The following is a 15,503-nucleotide window of genomic DNA, read 5'->3' as shown; positions in this document are numbered from 1 at the left end:
AAAGCCAACAGGAGGATAAATTCCAGATCAAAGCAATATATTTACCAGATCTACTGAAGTTACACTAAATATTGGCAATTTTTGATAAACATTTACAATTTTAAGGGCCCCATTCACCTCCCAACCTCTCCACATGTTCATGTTTTTAATGCCTTCCAAAATCCCAGCAGAGAGAATAATAGAATAACAGATTTGGAAGGAACCTTGAAGGTCTTCTAGTCCAACCCCCTGCTCAAGTTGGAAACCCTGTGTCATTTCAGACAAATAGTTGTCCAATCAGATCTGGTATGCACAGGGTAGGCCCTGCAACAGAAAAGGGCAGCTTCTTTGGTCCCAGTTTATGATATTCCATACAGAGACAGGACCTGGAACATCAATCTCTACTTGGTCCTAATTAGGGAATTACCTCATTATGGTTTGTTTTTAAGAAATTTGATGAACACCATCATCTTCACAGTTCCATAGTTTTGTTAGTCTTAATTGAGGAAAAGAATTAAAGCCAGCTGTACAGGAGATGGCAATTGCAGTACTGTGTCTTATTTATGTTGTGTCTTTGGTACAAGCAAAACACAACTGAGATATATGAAGAAAGCATCAAGTCTTCGTTAAAATATTCTTGGTTCAGAAAGATTGTTCAATTGCAAGCAGAAAATAAAACACCTTACTCAACTTGTTCCTGAAATGACCACTTTACTAGAAGGCAATCAGAAATATATATATATATGAAACTTTGCTTTTTCTCTAAAAGTTTTAAATAAAAGCAGTTAACTTCCTTTTTTAAAAAAGAAAAGTTACATTTTAACATGTATTTCCCAAAGCCAGTAAGGAAGATTTAATCTTTAAACCATTAAGTCCTCCTTCTAAAGGAATCTGTCCGTAATGCATAGGCTGGATGCACACACTGTGCTAAGTGGTAAAGTGGTTTGCTTCGCATTGAATTAGAACATTGTGTGAACTTGGCCACTGTGATTTATAAGTTTCTCTAAACTCAGCCAATTGTAGCTTACTTAACCATGATTAATCAAACCATGACTCAACACAAAGACTGAATTCTTCCCTTAAAATGTTGTGCTTGGAAATTTGCACAACCGTATTTTAAAACTATTTTTAAAGTTATATAATTATCCATAGTTTGTATCATCCATATGGGTAGTGCATTTAAATTATGGTAGCCAACTATACCCATCATTATGAAATGTGAATATGAAGGCTACTGCAAGTATCTTAATGGGTACAAATGCACTTACCAGATAGGCTTCTCAATTAGAATGCCTGATATGTCATAATAGAAGAAATCAATCATTTATGTATAAAAAAACAATAATGGGAAAACAAAATTAGGGTTGAAGCTAACATTAATTTTCTCCTTCCACTGCCAATTCTTTCTCTGCCCTCAGCGTTTAGTAGGGGTGTCAAACTGAACTCATATAAAATCGGTCTGAGATTAGTCTGTACAAATCCTAGTCATAAAATGGTTCTTAATAAACCTATGTGAGTAGTTCTTAACTTGGTTACCCTTCATAGATATGTGAATTTCAATTTCCTAAATTCTCAACAGCATTCATGCTGGTTGGAAATTATGGTATCATGTTCACATACCTCAAATGTGCCCCAGATAAGGATGAATGACCTATGGCACAGTCTTATTGCAAAACCATCTTGCACACTTCAGTCCTGACTATTTTACATCCCTAAATATAATTGTGTGAATTTATATTAATGCGTATGTTAATGAAGCTTTTCCATTCATCGGAAAATAGCTGGGTTATATTGTTGTTGTGCTTTTCCTACTCATCTTTCTTCCTCTTCCTCTCTCTTGAGCCCTACCAAAACATCTGCTGATGCCCCTCCAAACAATCTTACACAGACTTACTCTGTATCATTAAATCAAGTAACAAATTGACTCTGCTCAAGGAAGAAATAAGAGTTTTACATGCTTAGTTGGGTTCTCCAGGCTTTTTTTTTTTTTTTACATTTATACCCCGCCCTTCTCCGAAGACTCAGGGCGGCTTACAATGTATAAGGCAATAGTCTCATTCTATTTGTATATTTTTTACAAAGTCAACTTATTGCCCCCCCAACAATCTGGGTCCTCATTTTACCTACCTTATAAAGGGTGGAAGGCTGAGTCAACCTTGGGCCGGGCTCGAACCTGCAGTAATTGCAGGCTCTGTGTTCTAATAACAGGCTTCTTTACTGCCTGAGCTATCCCGGCTTTGAGGAAATCAGTGCCAAGGTATTAATCAGTTTTTTTGCAGACATTTTAGCTCACGTCCCAGCAAGGCTTCCTCAGCCAAACAATGGTTTACAAATGGGGTTTGCTTTCTGGCATTTGTATATGTAATATTTTAACTCGGAGGTGGGGGTTAGTTGATGATTGGAGTTTTTCTGGAATTAAGTAGATGCTGGAACGGTGGTGTCTCTATTTTGATTAGTCCACACCATTTGCTTGTTGCCTATGGCCTATTTCAAATGCCTCACTAGATGGTAAATCGCATCTTTGCTAAGGTAATAATGTACTTTTTTTTTCCTGCTTATGTAAAACTCTTGCTTCTAGAATGAAACAATGCCTAATTATAACTTTGCAAAAGTTGTGTAAAAGTTACTTCTATTTGCTTACCATTCACCTAATCCCTTGCAGCAAATGAACAGTGCCCTTGAAGAATAAACCATAGAAAGCATGCAGTTGTCTCAGGTTGCTAATGTGTTGTACTGACAAAACACAGCCTGTCCTGGGAAGGTAAGTTACCAAAAATATTTCTGGGCTAGTCTTTTCTGTAGAAGTACTTAGACGAATATCTAACAATAGGCAGGTTTATTTTAAAAAATGGCATTAATCATGTTCTCACGTGCTTAAATTACCAAGGAGTAGTCAAATTTAATTTATACATATACACACATACATACAAACACACACACATGAAAAGCTGGAAATGATCTTAGGCGAATTAGTTTTTTACAAGATGATAATTCAAAAGCAACAGCTTAATTTACAAGGTACATGAAATGTATTAACAATGTAGCCAGATACATACAACCTGACACATATTCTTAACGAGACTATTGGATTACAGCCTAAAAGGGGTAAACATAGATGGAATTAAGAAAAAGGAAAGAAAAATAAAGAACAAGAAGCAAATAAAAGTCAAAATACAGAGTAACAGACCTGAAAAATTGATACACAACCAATTTAAATATAGCAAACAAGACATGAGAGATTGACAAGACAAGGCATGCTAGCATGATATTATAAGGTTAAATTCTGCCAATAACATCAGCTTAACCACAGTATTTAAAGCACATTTAAGCAACAGTATTTTATAATCCCGTGATGGCGAACCTATGACATGTGTGCCCAAAGTGGCACACGGAGCCATGTTTCTTGGCACACACAACATCACCCGTTCCTCTTCCGGGTTTCTGGCATGCATGCGCATGTGACGATCAGCTGGCCTTTGTGTGTGTCAGAAACCAGAAGAGCTGGTCTTCTGTTTTCCGGCGTAAACATGCGCACCGGCCAGCTGATTGGCATGTGTGCATGTGTGGCAGTAACCGTGCCGGAAACTGGAAGTACCTTAGCCGACGTGCGCATGCCCCCTGGGCAGCTCCTCTTCCTGGTCACTCAGTGCCAAAAAGGTTCGCCATCACTGTTATAGTCTTTGCCAAAATTACTCATGACTCCTTCCCAACAACTTTCTATGCAGGAAACAATGGTTGGATTTACATCAGACAGGGTATCATGGTTTGTTATATCCATGTTTTCTTACAACTAGGTTCACAAATAATGTTAATCCAGAGATGGGCAACCTGTGGTTCCAGGACTGCACACAACCACCACGTTTCTTTTCATTGATCCTTAAAACCATTTTTTCACCACTGTTGCTCAAAATCAGTAGTATGATTTGCTACCATTTGAGGGCATAAAAAGGAGCCAAATCCGTACCCAAAACCCTAAAACAGAGTTATTTGTTTTTAGTGAAAGATACCTTTGCTCCACATTCTCCACAAAGGTCCAGGGGGAAAAAGCAAACTTCCCCACTCTGCCTATTCATGCCAGTAGGACACTACATGCCAATTCTTGATTTCCTCCTTTCCATGCATGGAGGTCCTCCAGCACCAAAAAAATTGCTCTCCCTTCGAAACTACACTGTTTTTCAAGCCACAATAGTTGGATGCAGATAAAACTAAGTCACAAAAACCATGTTATGGATTAGTGCAATGTGTGGCCCAAACCACACGTCCAATGTTCCACAATATAATATAACTTGCAACTTGTCATGTACATTGAAAACTGTGATTCTTGCTGTGATGGATCTCTAATAAGAAGTAAAGAAACAAATTAAATCCCCAATGTGGATTTAATGCAGGGATCTCAAACCATTTGGGCCAAGATTTAATAGTCCATCTTTAAATTCATGTTGTAGTATTGAAAGAAGAGCTGTCACAGGTGTGGGATTGGCTTATTCAGTCATAAAATGGCTGACAGAATACAAAACCATTCGTTTCTGAGAAGAAGCTAAACTGAGTTAACTACTGGATATCTTTGTAGCCTTCCCAGGATACTCGCTAAATATACACAGCTCTTTTTTTCAAGTAGTCCTTTACTTACAACCATAATTTCTGTTGCTAGTAAGACATTTGTTAAGTGAGTTTTGCCCCATTTTATTACTTTTTCTTGCCACAATTGTTAAGTGAATCACTGCGGTTAATAATATGGTTGTTAAGCGGATCTGGAGAATGTCACAAAAGGTGATCACATGACCCTGGGCATTAATATGAGTCAGCTGCCAAGGGTCTGATTTTTGATCACGTGACCATGGGGCTGTTGCAACAGTTATAAGTATGACAAATGGTAGAGTCATTCTTTTCAATGCCATTGTAATTTTGACTGGTCATTAAATGAATTTTGCAGTTGAGGACTACTGTATTTTTTCCTCCCTGGGCAACTGGGTATATATAAATCATGAGGTACAACCACTTGCCATTTTTATCTTCTAAAAACACATCCAGGGAATCCAAGGATTCTTTTGAAAATAACAGTGATTTTGGAAGCTATATTTTTGCACTGCCATCCACATGTTCTTATGAAAACATTACCAGTGACCATTAATGACTGCATCACCAAAAGCATGTTTCAGTGTCATAGGGTTCCCAAGATATGAAATGCAATTGCCAAATATGACATGGCTCTTGATCCTAGTATATATTCCATGCAAACCAAACTTTAACTCAATGTTTCTAAACTCTCACGTAACTCTGGAAAAATTCAATTCTGTCTACACTCAATACATTCTGAAGACTCATTTCATTTTGGTTAATTCTTGGGGCTTTTCTCTTTATTACTAAAGGGGATTTAAACAAATTAAAGCTGTGTCCACTTGGCATTTTTTTACCCCAACTAACTTGGAACAAAAAGGATCAGAGTGCAAAGATATAGTTATCTCTATTGCACCAATTCCTTAGCAAAGAACAATATGTTTAGATACTTGAAAGAGACCTACCAACAAGGTACTGTGCAATTTGGAACTTCCATACTGTCAGCAGAGCTGCTGGGGGAGTTATTGTCAACTTGACGAACAGAGCACTGTGCATGTGTTGCAACATTATATGGACACATGAAAGAGGGATTGCATTGTGATGGCACAATACTTCTGTTACTTTGACAAAAGTTTTATTTATTTGCTAAATTTATTTGCTACCTATCTTGCCATTGGGCTACTATTCTATTTACACAAAAGAGGTCTGCCAACTAACTACTTCAATATGCACTTGCCAGAACTGTTATTTAAGCCAGCATTCCTCAAAGTGGTCAATATCATTTCTCAAGGCTTGACGAAGCTATCCATTATTGCTGTTGTTATTTGCCATAGTACTATTGAACAGTATTCATTTTTTATATAATAAATGGTCAATGAACGAACTGAAACTTCGTGAAGTGGTTGATGAGCTGAAAAAATGTATGATCCCCTGATTTAAGTCAATGAGCCCACCCCCTTTGGCAGCTATTTCCTTATTCATGTGAGCATTCCATCAAAGGGAAGCTGGCCATGTCTTTTGAGTGGATAGTTCCATCATTCAACGACTTCGAATATCAGTGAATTTTCCCTAAAATTAATGAGTCTGCCTTACCTTAGGATATTCTGTCCCTTTCTGCTATTTGGAAATTAGTTAAAACCATTATTTCCTACCAGGCCTTGGAGAAGCGTAGGGACAAAGGACTACATAAGTCAGTCCTTAGTCCTAACTAGTAGTAAGGACTAAGCCCTGTTACACAAAGTCCTTGATTACTATGTTTTGTGGGAATTTTTTAAAGTGTCACTATTGTTACAAATATTTTTTTTTCTTATTGGGAACTCTAACAGCTGCAGTATTTTTTAAAAAAAACAGCCTATTAGGGTTTTTTTTTGGGGGGGAAGGAGATAAGATACTCTTCTTTTTTATGCCTTTTCAATAAAAAAAGTTCTGGAATGGCACTACGGGCAAAAACAAAACTTGGGATGAGACTTGGTTTGAAAGTTCTGAGTTATAATTCCTAAGTGTCTATGAAGATTCTCAGTCATCCAGGTCATGGTTGTCCCAAAGGTGCTTTTTCCAAGAAGAAACTGGACTTTCTGGTTTTTCTTTGAAGACATTTTGCTTCTCATCCAAGAAGCTTCTTCAGGACCTGAAGAAGCTTCTTGGATAAGAAGCGAAATGTCTTCAAAGAGAAACCAGAAAGTCCAGTTGCCTCTTGAAAAAAAGCACCTTTGGGTATAATTCCTAAAGTTTTCAAAGGAAGTTATAGTATCCAAAAAGCGGCATATCTGTCACAGCTAAAGGTTTTCTCTTACCATACCTTGAGCATGGCAAGCCCAAACCACATTGGAGGCATGTGCCTCTTTACTAGTGTAGTTGTGTTTCAGTTCAGCTTAATGGGAATTTATCTACACAGATCAACTTTGCTCCACCTGCAACCTGGATTTCTCAACCTCAGCAACTGTGTGGACTTCCAACTCCCAGAATTTCCCAGCTATTCTAGACTATATAGTACAGTAAACTACATGTTGCATGAAAAGTATAATTCTCATACCAGATACTAAGTGGGTATTCTCTGAGTGGTAGTCCCAGCATTTTTGGAGAACTGCAGTGGAGGACGCTGGTGTCCTTCTCCTGCTGGCCTCTTCTTTTGCTAGCAATTTTGATTTCCCCCTCCCCGATTGCAACAGACTTAAGATCGCCTTCCTTTAGTATTAATCAAAGGCACTTTTTGGCACAGATTTTCCGGCTCTTAGCCCAGCGTTCAGCAGATTTTCCATGCACTAAACCAAGGAAGGCGGAGGGCCACGGAGGCCTGGAATGTGCTACCTGACTCTGTGGTCTCTTCCCAAAATCCCCAAAGCCTTAACCAAAGACTATCTAGTATTGACCTCACCCCATTCCTAAGAGGTCTGTAAGGCGTGCATAAGAGCACCAGCGTGCCTACCGTCCCTGTCCTAATGTTCCCTTTAGTTGTATTCCTTTTATGTATTCAATTCATGCTTATATTTATATAATTATTTAATATGTATTTGACAAAATAAATGAATGAATGAATGAATGAATAGAATAGAATAGAATAAATTTTTATTGGCTAAGTGTGATTGGACACACAAGGAATGAATGAATGAATGAATGAGTGAGTGAGTTACTTCAACAACATTGTCTCACAGAAATTGACAATACAACTGCAAGCATGAAAATGAGTCCTCCTTTAGCTTCCAAGGGACCAGGGTGCCTCTGAAGGTCAGTGCTCTAAGCACTAAGAACCCAGCACAAATCTAAGCCTGTATGCACACCAATAGTGAAAATACCCTGCACAGTGTCTCTTGGCAGAAGGTTAATTTTCATAGACGTTGGGGTGGCTCTTTTTTTTTTTTTGGCAGGGCAATAAGGGTCTCTAATATCATTAAACCCAAGTGTGAGGAAAAGACAGCAGCTAAAATGTTAAGGCCAGTTGTGTGACCTTCTCCAATACAGTTGGCCTGGCTGTTTGCCAAAACTTAAAACACCCTCCATCCCCCTCCTGCTAAAGCTTCTTTCTTAAAACAATTGTGGTCTTTGCCTTTCATTGTGCCAATCGACTTTAGAAGTCTGTGTGTGTGTGTGTGTGTGTGTGTGTGTGAGAGAGAGAGAGAGAGAGAGGGAGGAGGGAGGGAGGAGGGAGTGCAAAGGGAAGGAGGATTCCCAGCTCTAAACAAAGGAAATCCCGGAATGCCAGCGAAGGTGGTGCTCACGTTCCTCCTCCCTTGCTCAAAAGCCCCAACATGATATTGGAATTGGATGCCATTATATACCTGCTGAGGATAATTTGAATAACTTGAAAGATATAAAAGCTCTAAACATATTTGTTTAAAATCTAAAATCTATACTTAAAATAAATGAATATAAAGTAGTAAAGTTCTTTAAAGTTGTAATTCACTTTGCTGCTGAAAAAGAAAAGAAGCTTAACACCTTAAATGGTATTTATTAACTGAAATATCATCAAATCAAATATATAATGAGGTATATTATAATGACCTTTGTTTTCAGAAAGAAGCATGATGGAAGTTTTTCAATAAAGGGGGAAATATAGAAAAAACTTAGTGTCATGCTCATATATCATCTTTACAGATGTTGTTAACACTATACTATGGCAGCATATGATGGTACAATGTTTCAATCAATTTCAGGATGAAAAACTCATCAATGAGGAGGAGTATAATTTATTAACCTTGTATGATATCAGTTTCTCAAGGACTCTAAAAGGACCCGAGGAAGAAATCTCTGCCCCCTCCCCACTTTCCCTTTCCAACCCAGCCTTCCAAGGGGACCTTTGAGGGAGAAATCTCTGCCCCCTCCCCACTTTCCCTTTCCAAGGCAGCCTTCCAAGAGGACCTCTCGAAAAGAGCGAAAGCTTTCTCCTGGCCGTTTTACCACCACCACACCCTCCACGCCGGCCATCCTAGGAGGGGGAAGTTCAAGGACCACATCGATGGCACGAGCTCAGATTGCCGGCTGGGGATGATGGGCGCTGCAGTGCGATCTCGGGAGAGACTAGGGGGGAAGAAAGAATGACTGTTTCCCCACACCCTAGGATTGGGGAAAACATTGACCCCCCCCTTAGTTGCGGGAGAAGGGTTGCGCTTCAAAGCGGTCGCCTCCATCCATCAATCCATCCTTCCTTCCTTACTTCCATCCATCCTTTTTTTTTTCCCAGCGAGCGGTGCGTGTGTGTGACATGCAAGCAAGACGTCTCACGGGGCGTGTGTGTGTGTGTTTGTGGTGGGGGTCTCGTCCCAGCCACCCACCCACTCGCTCCCTTTCCCTCTTGGGCGTGGGCTGTTCCCGTTCGCCCTGGCCTCCGTCCTCCGATCTCCTGCGCTGGGAGGCGGCGGCGAGCCAGCGAGCAACCGGGCACCGCGGACTTTGGCAGGAGGAAGGTGGGAGGAAGCGGAGCTGCGGCTGTGGGGGTTGAGGCGTGCAAGAGGTGGCGTGGAAAGGCCTTTTTGTGTGTGTGTGCGTGTGTGTGCGCGCCTGTGTGCCCTAGGGAGGAAGCGGAGCTGCCGGCTGTGTGGGGGTTGAGGCGTGCAAGAGGCGCGCCTCCTCCTCTTCCTCACGCTCGCTCCTCTTGCACGCCCTCAACCCCACCATCCCCACCCTCTCCAGCGTGAAGGTCACCTCCTCCTCTTCCAGGCGGCGGCGGCGGCTCAGCGGGCGCCACAGCCGGCAGCTCCGCTTCCTCCACGGTCCCAGTCCAGCGAGCGGTGGCGACATGCGGCGCGCTCCGCTTTCACCGTTCGGCTGGATTGGGACCGCTTGGCGGTCCGCGCGGGCGGGAGCCGCCAGCCTTCTCGGCCGACGCTTTCACCGTTGAAACCCTCCCTCCCTCAGCCGAGAAGGCTGGCGGCTCCCCGCCCGCCGCGCGGACCAGCCAGCGGTCCCAATCCAGCGAGCGGTGGCGACATGCGGCGCGCTCCGCTTTCACCGTTCGGCTGGACTGGGACCAGTGGGAGGAAGCGGAGCTGCCGGCTGTGGCGCCCGCCGGAGCCGAGCCGCCGCCGCCGCCGCCTGGAAGAGGGAGGAGGTGACCTTCACGCTGGAGAGGGTGGGGATGGTGGGGTTGAGGCGTGCAAGAGAGTGGCGTGGAAAGGCCTTTTTGTGTGTGTGTGCGTGTGTGTGCGCGCCTGTGTGCCCTAGGGAGGGAAGCGGAGCTGCCGGCTGTGTGGGGGTTGAGGCGTGCAAGAGGCGCGCCTCCTCCTCTTCCTCACGCTCGCTCCTCTTGCACGCCCTCAACCCCACCATCCCCACCCTCTCCAGCGTGAAGGTCACCTCCTCCTCTTCCAGGCGGCGGCGGCGGCGGCGGCTCAGCGGGCGCCACAGCCGGCAGCTCCGCTTCCTCCACGGTCCCAGTCCAGCGAGCGGTGGCGACATGCGGCGCGCTCCGCTTTCACCGTTCGGCTGGATTGGGACCGCTTGGCGGTCCGCGCGGGCGGGGAGCCGCCAGCCTTCTCGGCCGACGCTTTCACCGTTGAAACCTCCTCCCTCAGCCGAGAAGGCTGGCGGCTCCCCGCCCGCCGCGACCTGTTGCCAAGCGGTCCCAATCCAGCCGAACGGTGGCGGAGCGCGCCGCATGTCGCTTTCACCGTTCGGCTGGACTGGGACCGTGGGAGGAAGCGAGCTGCCGGCTGTGGCGCTCCGCTGAGCCGCCGCCGCCGCCGCCTGGAAGAGGGAGGAGGTGACCTTCACGCTGGAGAGGGTGGGGATGGTGGGGTTGAGGCGTGCAAGAGGCGGCGTGGAAAGGCCTTTTGTGTGTGTGTGCGCCTGTGTGCCCTAGGGAGGCGGAGCTGCCGGCTGTGTGGGGGTTGAGGCGTGCAAGAGGCGCGCCTCCTCCTCTTCCTCCACGCTCGCTCCTCTTGCACGCCTCAACCCCACCATCCCCACCCTCTCCAGCGTGAAGGTCACCTCCTCCCTCTTCCAGGCGGCGGCGGCGGCGGCGGCGGCTCAGCGGGCGCCACAGCCGGCAGCTCCGCTTCCTCCACGGTCCCAGTCCAGCGAGCGGTGGCGACATGCGGCGCGCTCCGCTTTCACCGTTCGGCTGGATTGGGACCGCCTTGGGTCCGCGGCGGGCGGGGAGCCGCCAGCCTTCTCGGCCGACGCTTTCACCGTTGAAACCCTCCCTCCTCAGCCGAGAAGGCTGGCGGCTCCCCGCCCGCCGCGACCTGTTGCCGCGGTCCCAATCCAGCCGAACGGTGGCGACATGCGGCGCGCTCCGCTTTCACCGTTCGGCTGGACTGGGACCGTGGGAGGAAGCGAGCTGCCGGCTGTGGCGCCCGCCGGAGCCGCCGCCGCCGCCGCCGCCTGGAAGAGGGAGGAGGTGACCTTCACGCTGGAGAGGGTGGGGATGGTGGGGTTGAGGGCGGCAAGAGGAGCGAGCGTGGAGGAAGAGGAGGAGGCGCGCCTCTTGCACGCCTCAACCCCCACACAGCCGGCAGCTCCGCTTCCTCCCACGGTCCCAGTCCAGCCGAACGGTGAAAGCGGAGCGCGCCGCATGTCGCCACCGCTCGCTGGATTGGGACCGCTTGGCGGTCCGCGCGGGCGGGCGGGAGCCGCCAGCCTTCTCGGCCGACGCCACCGCTCGGGAAACCTCCTCCTCAGCCGAGAAGGCTGGCGGCTCCCCGCCCGCCGCGACCTGTTGTTGGTCCCAATCCAGCCGAACGGTGAAAGCGGAGCGCGCCGCATGTCGCCACCGCTCGCTGACTGGGACCGTGGGAGGGAAGCGGAGCTGCCGGCTGTGGCGCTCCGCTCGGAGCCGCCGCCGCCGCCGCCGCCGCCGCCTGGAAGAGGGAGGAGGTGACCTTCACGCGTGGAGAGGGTGGGGGATGGTGGGGGTGAGGGGTGTGGAAGAGGAGCGAGCGTGGAGGAAGAGGAGGAGGCGCGCTCCTCTTGCACGCCCCTCAACCCCCACACAGCCGGCAGCTCCGCTTCCTCCCTAGGGCACACAGGCGCACACACACACACACACACAAAAGGCCTTTCCACGCCACCCTCTTGCACGCCTCAACCCCCACAGCCGGCAGCTCCGCCTCCCACCTTCCTCCTTGCCAAAGTCCGCGGTGCCCGGTTGCTCGCTGGCTCGCCGCCGCCGCCTCCCAGCGCAGGAGATCGGAGGACGGAGGCCAGGGCGAACGGGAACACTGCACCACCAGGGCTTCCCCGCGCCAATGCACAGCCCGCCAAGTTTGCGCCGTCCGCCCACCAGACACGGGAATGGGGGCCGGCCTGGGGGCGACAAATCCCGCGGGACCTCGGCGGGCCCGCTCCCCGTCCCTCCCATGGGAGTCCGTTCGGTACCCCCTCCTGTGCGGGGTTCCCGAAGACGTAGACTCGAGTATAAGCTGAGGGGACGTTTTTCAGCACAAAAAACGTGCTGAAAAACTCGGCTTATACTCGAGTATATACGGTACTTCAATATGCACTTGCCAGAACTATTATCTAAGCCAGCATTCCTCAAAGTGGTCAATATCATTTCTCAAGGCTTGACGAAGCTATCCATTATTGCTGTTGTTATTTGTCATAGTACTATTGAACAGTATTCATTTTTTATATAATAAATGGTCAATGAACGAACTGAAACTTCGTGAAGTGGTTGATGAGCTGAAAAAATGTATGATCCCCTGATTTAAGTCAATGAGCCCACCCCCTTTGGCAGCTATTTCCTTATTCATGTGAGCATTCCATCAAAGGGAAGCTGGCCATGTCTTTTGAGTGGATAGTTCCATCATTCAACGACTTCGAATATCAGTGAATTTTCCCTAAAATTAATGAGTCTGCCTTACCTTAGGATATCCTGTCCCTTTCTGCTATTTGGAAATTAGTTAAAACCATTATTTCCTACCAGGCCTTGGAGAAGCTTAGGGACGAAGGACTACATAAGTCAGTCCTTAGTCCTAACTAGTAGTAAGGACTAAGTCCTGTTACACAAAGTCCTTGATTACTATGTTTTGTGGGAATTTTTTAAAGTGTCACTATTGTTACAAATGTTTTTTTTTCTTATTGGGAACTGCAACAGCTGCAGTATTTAAAAAAAAAAACCCAGCCTATTAGGGTTTTTTTTTGGGGGGGGAAGGAGATAAGATACTCTTCTTTTTTATGCCTTTTCAATAAAAAAAGTTCTGGAATGGCACTACGGGCAAAAACAAAACTTGGGATGAGACTTGGTTTGAAAGTTCTGAGTTATAATTCCTAAGTGTCTATGAAGATTCTCAGTCATCCAGGTCATGGTTGTCCCAAAGGTGCTTTTTCCAAGAGGAAACTGGACATTCTGGTTTTTCTTTGAAGACATTTTGCTTCTCATCCAAGAAGCTTCTTCAGGACCTGAAGAAGCTTCTTGGATAAGAAGCGAAATGTCTTCAAAGAGAAACCAGAAAGTCCAGTTGCCTCTTGAAAAAAAGCACCTTTGGGTATAATTCCTAAAGTTTTCAAAGGAAGTTATAGTATCCAAAAAGCGGCATATCTGTCACAGCTAAAGGTTTTCTCTTACCATACCTTGAGCATGGCAAGCCCAAACCACATTGGAGGCATGTGCCTCTTTACTAGTGTAGTTGTGTTTCAGTTCAGCTTAATGGGAATTTATCTACACAGATCAACTTTGCTCCACCTGCAACCTGGATTTCTCAACCTCAGCAACTGTGTGGACTTCCAACTCCCAGAATTTCCCAGCTATTCTAGACTATATAGTACAGTAAACTACATGTTGCATGAAAAGTATAATTCTCATACCAGATACTAAGTGGGTATTCTCTGAGTGGTAGTCCCAGCATTTTTGGAGAACTGCAGTGGAGGACGCTGGTGTCCTTCTCCTGCTGGCCTCTTCTTTTGCTAGCAATTTTGATTTCCCCCTCCCCGATTGCAACAGACTTAAGATCGCCTTCCTTTAGTATTAATCAAAGGCACTTTTTGGCACAGATTTTCCGGCTCTTAGCCCAGCACTCAGGGAATCCAATCGCGGCGAGCAGCAGATTTTCCATGCACTAAACCAAGGGAGGCGAGGGCCACGGAGGCTCAAAGCTGAACTGCTCCAGCCGACGCCCCTTATTTCCAGCCTCGGAGGGCAGACGCCTCTGTGAAGCGGCTCACCTGGGCGATCCCGGAGCCCATCAGGCCGGCTCCGACCACTGTCACATGCTTGATCACCAGCTTCTTGGCGGCTGCGGTGGAAGCCAGGCGCACGAAGGGACGGGTCGCGAAAGCCATGGCGAAGCACGCTCTTGTGCGAGGAGGAGGAGGAGGAGGCAGCGCCGGGGGAGTAGCTGGCCGGAGGCAGCCTCGGATGGGCGGGCCAGCGCCGACAAATCCAGCGCGGTGCTGTCGACTCCCGAGGGCCGAGCTTCCTACCCGCTCCTCCCATTTGCCTTTAGTCCAGGAAGGCGGTTAGCTGCTGGCGTCCTCGGCCCGCTTTTATCTCTGAGGCGCCTTCGGTGGTTCTTCAGGGCCGCTTTGTTTTCCAAGACTCCGTCGGTTGCCAGACTTCATTTTTCCAGCCAGAAAAAAAAAAACTCTTGCTTTTGAACTGCGAGGCGTTCTCCGTCGTGCACCTTATGGTTTCTCAACCTTGGGCGGCTTGAAGAGAAGGAGTCGGCTTCAGCTCCCCAGAATTCCACAGCCAGCTTTTTGGGAGTTGGAAGTCCACATTTCTTCAAGTCGCCAAGGTTGAGAAATGTTGGAATAACTTCCAGATATCGCCAGGATTAAGGCTAAAATTTAGGGCTAAAATTTCACCGTTTGTTTTTCAAGGGGTGGGGAGCCATTATCGAAAGTGTAGTGGAAAGATATCTGGTAAAAAGATGCTTTCTTTTAGTTAAGACCATGATTGAGTTTGCGAACCTGCAATAGAATCCTCCAAATTGGATGTGGTTCAAGCACCGTTTGAATTCCATTGAGGTCTGTTTTCCCCCCCACGGTTTTTCTGAATGTTTAATACTTTGATTAACAGCTCTTGAAAATTATTTTGTCAACTTTCTCTTGCTTAATAGCAATAGCACTTAGATTTATATACCGTTTCACAGTGCTTTAGAGCCCTCTTAAGTGGTTTACAGACCCATATCCAACAATCTGGATCCTCAGTATACTGATTTCAAGGTTCTTGGATTTCAACTTCCTGTCACTTTTGCTTTTTTAAAAACACGACATATATTTAATGATGTAGGCTTTTACTACAATAAAAACACCACATTTCACTGTATATCCCTCCGAAAGAAAAAATTGCTGGCATTTAAGAGCACAGATTCAGATTATAGTATAAATTGCAATAAATATTACATTTATAATAAAAGCAATTGGGTAAATAATTCAGTATTTGGTAACTCATTTCCTAAACAACGGCTTCAGAATGTATCTGTTAACAAGAATCTTTGTTCCCTATTTCAAATTGGTTCTGTCAAACCTGAGAATTCACCAGAAACTAAACGCAAAATATATATATATATATATTTCAGAGTTCATTCTTA

General features: G+C 46.1%; 1 protein-coding gene across 1 annotated transcript in view; it reads right to left on the bottom strand.

Annotated features, from left to right (window-relative positions):
* HADH (hydroxyacyl-CoA dehydrogenase) overlaps positions 1-14,292 on the bottom strand; it is a 30,992-nt gene extending 16,700 nt beyond the window's left edge. Inside the window, exon 1 of the mRNA XM_058193263.1 lies at positions 14,134-14,292. Coding sequence (XP_058049246.1) covers positions 14,134-14,250 — 117 coding nt within the window. The 5' untranslated portion in view covers positions 14,251-14,292. The remainder of the gene's footprint in view (positions 1-14,133) is intronic.
* Positions 14,293-15,503: the final 1,211 nt, after the last annotated feature.

The sequence above is a fragment of the Ahaetulla prasina genome, chromosome 8 (assembly GCF_028640845.1).
Source record: "Ahaetulla prasina isolate Xishuangbanna chromosome 8, ASM2864084v1, whole genome shotgun sequence".
In the NCBI taxonomy this organism is placed as follows: domain Eukaryota; kingdom Metazoa; phylum Chordata; class Lepidosauria; order Squamata; family Colubridae; genus Ahaetulla; species Ahaetulla prasina.
Note: the sequence above shows the minus strand (reverse complement) of the source record. Positions and strands in the feature narration are given on the sequence as shown.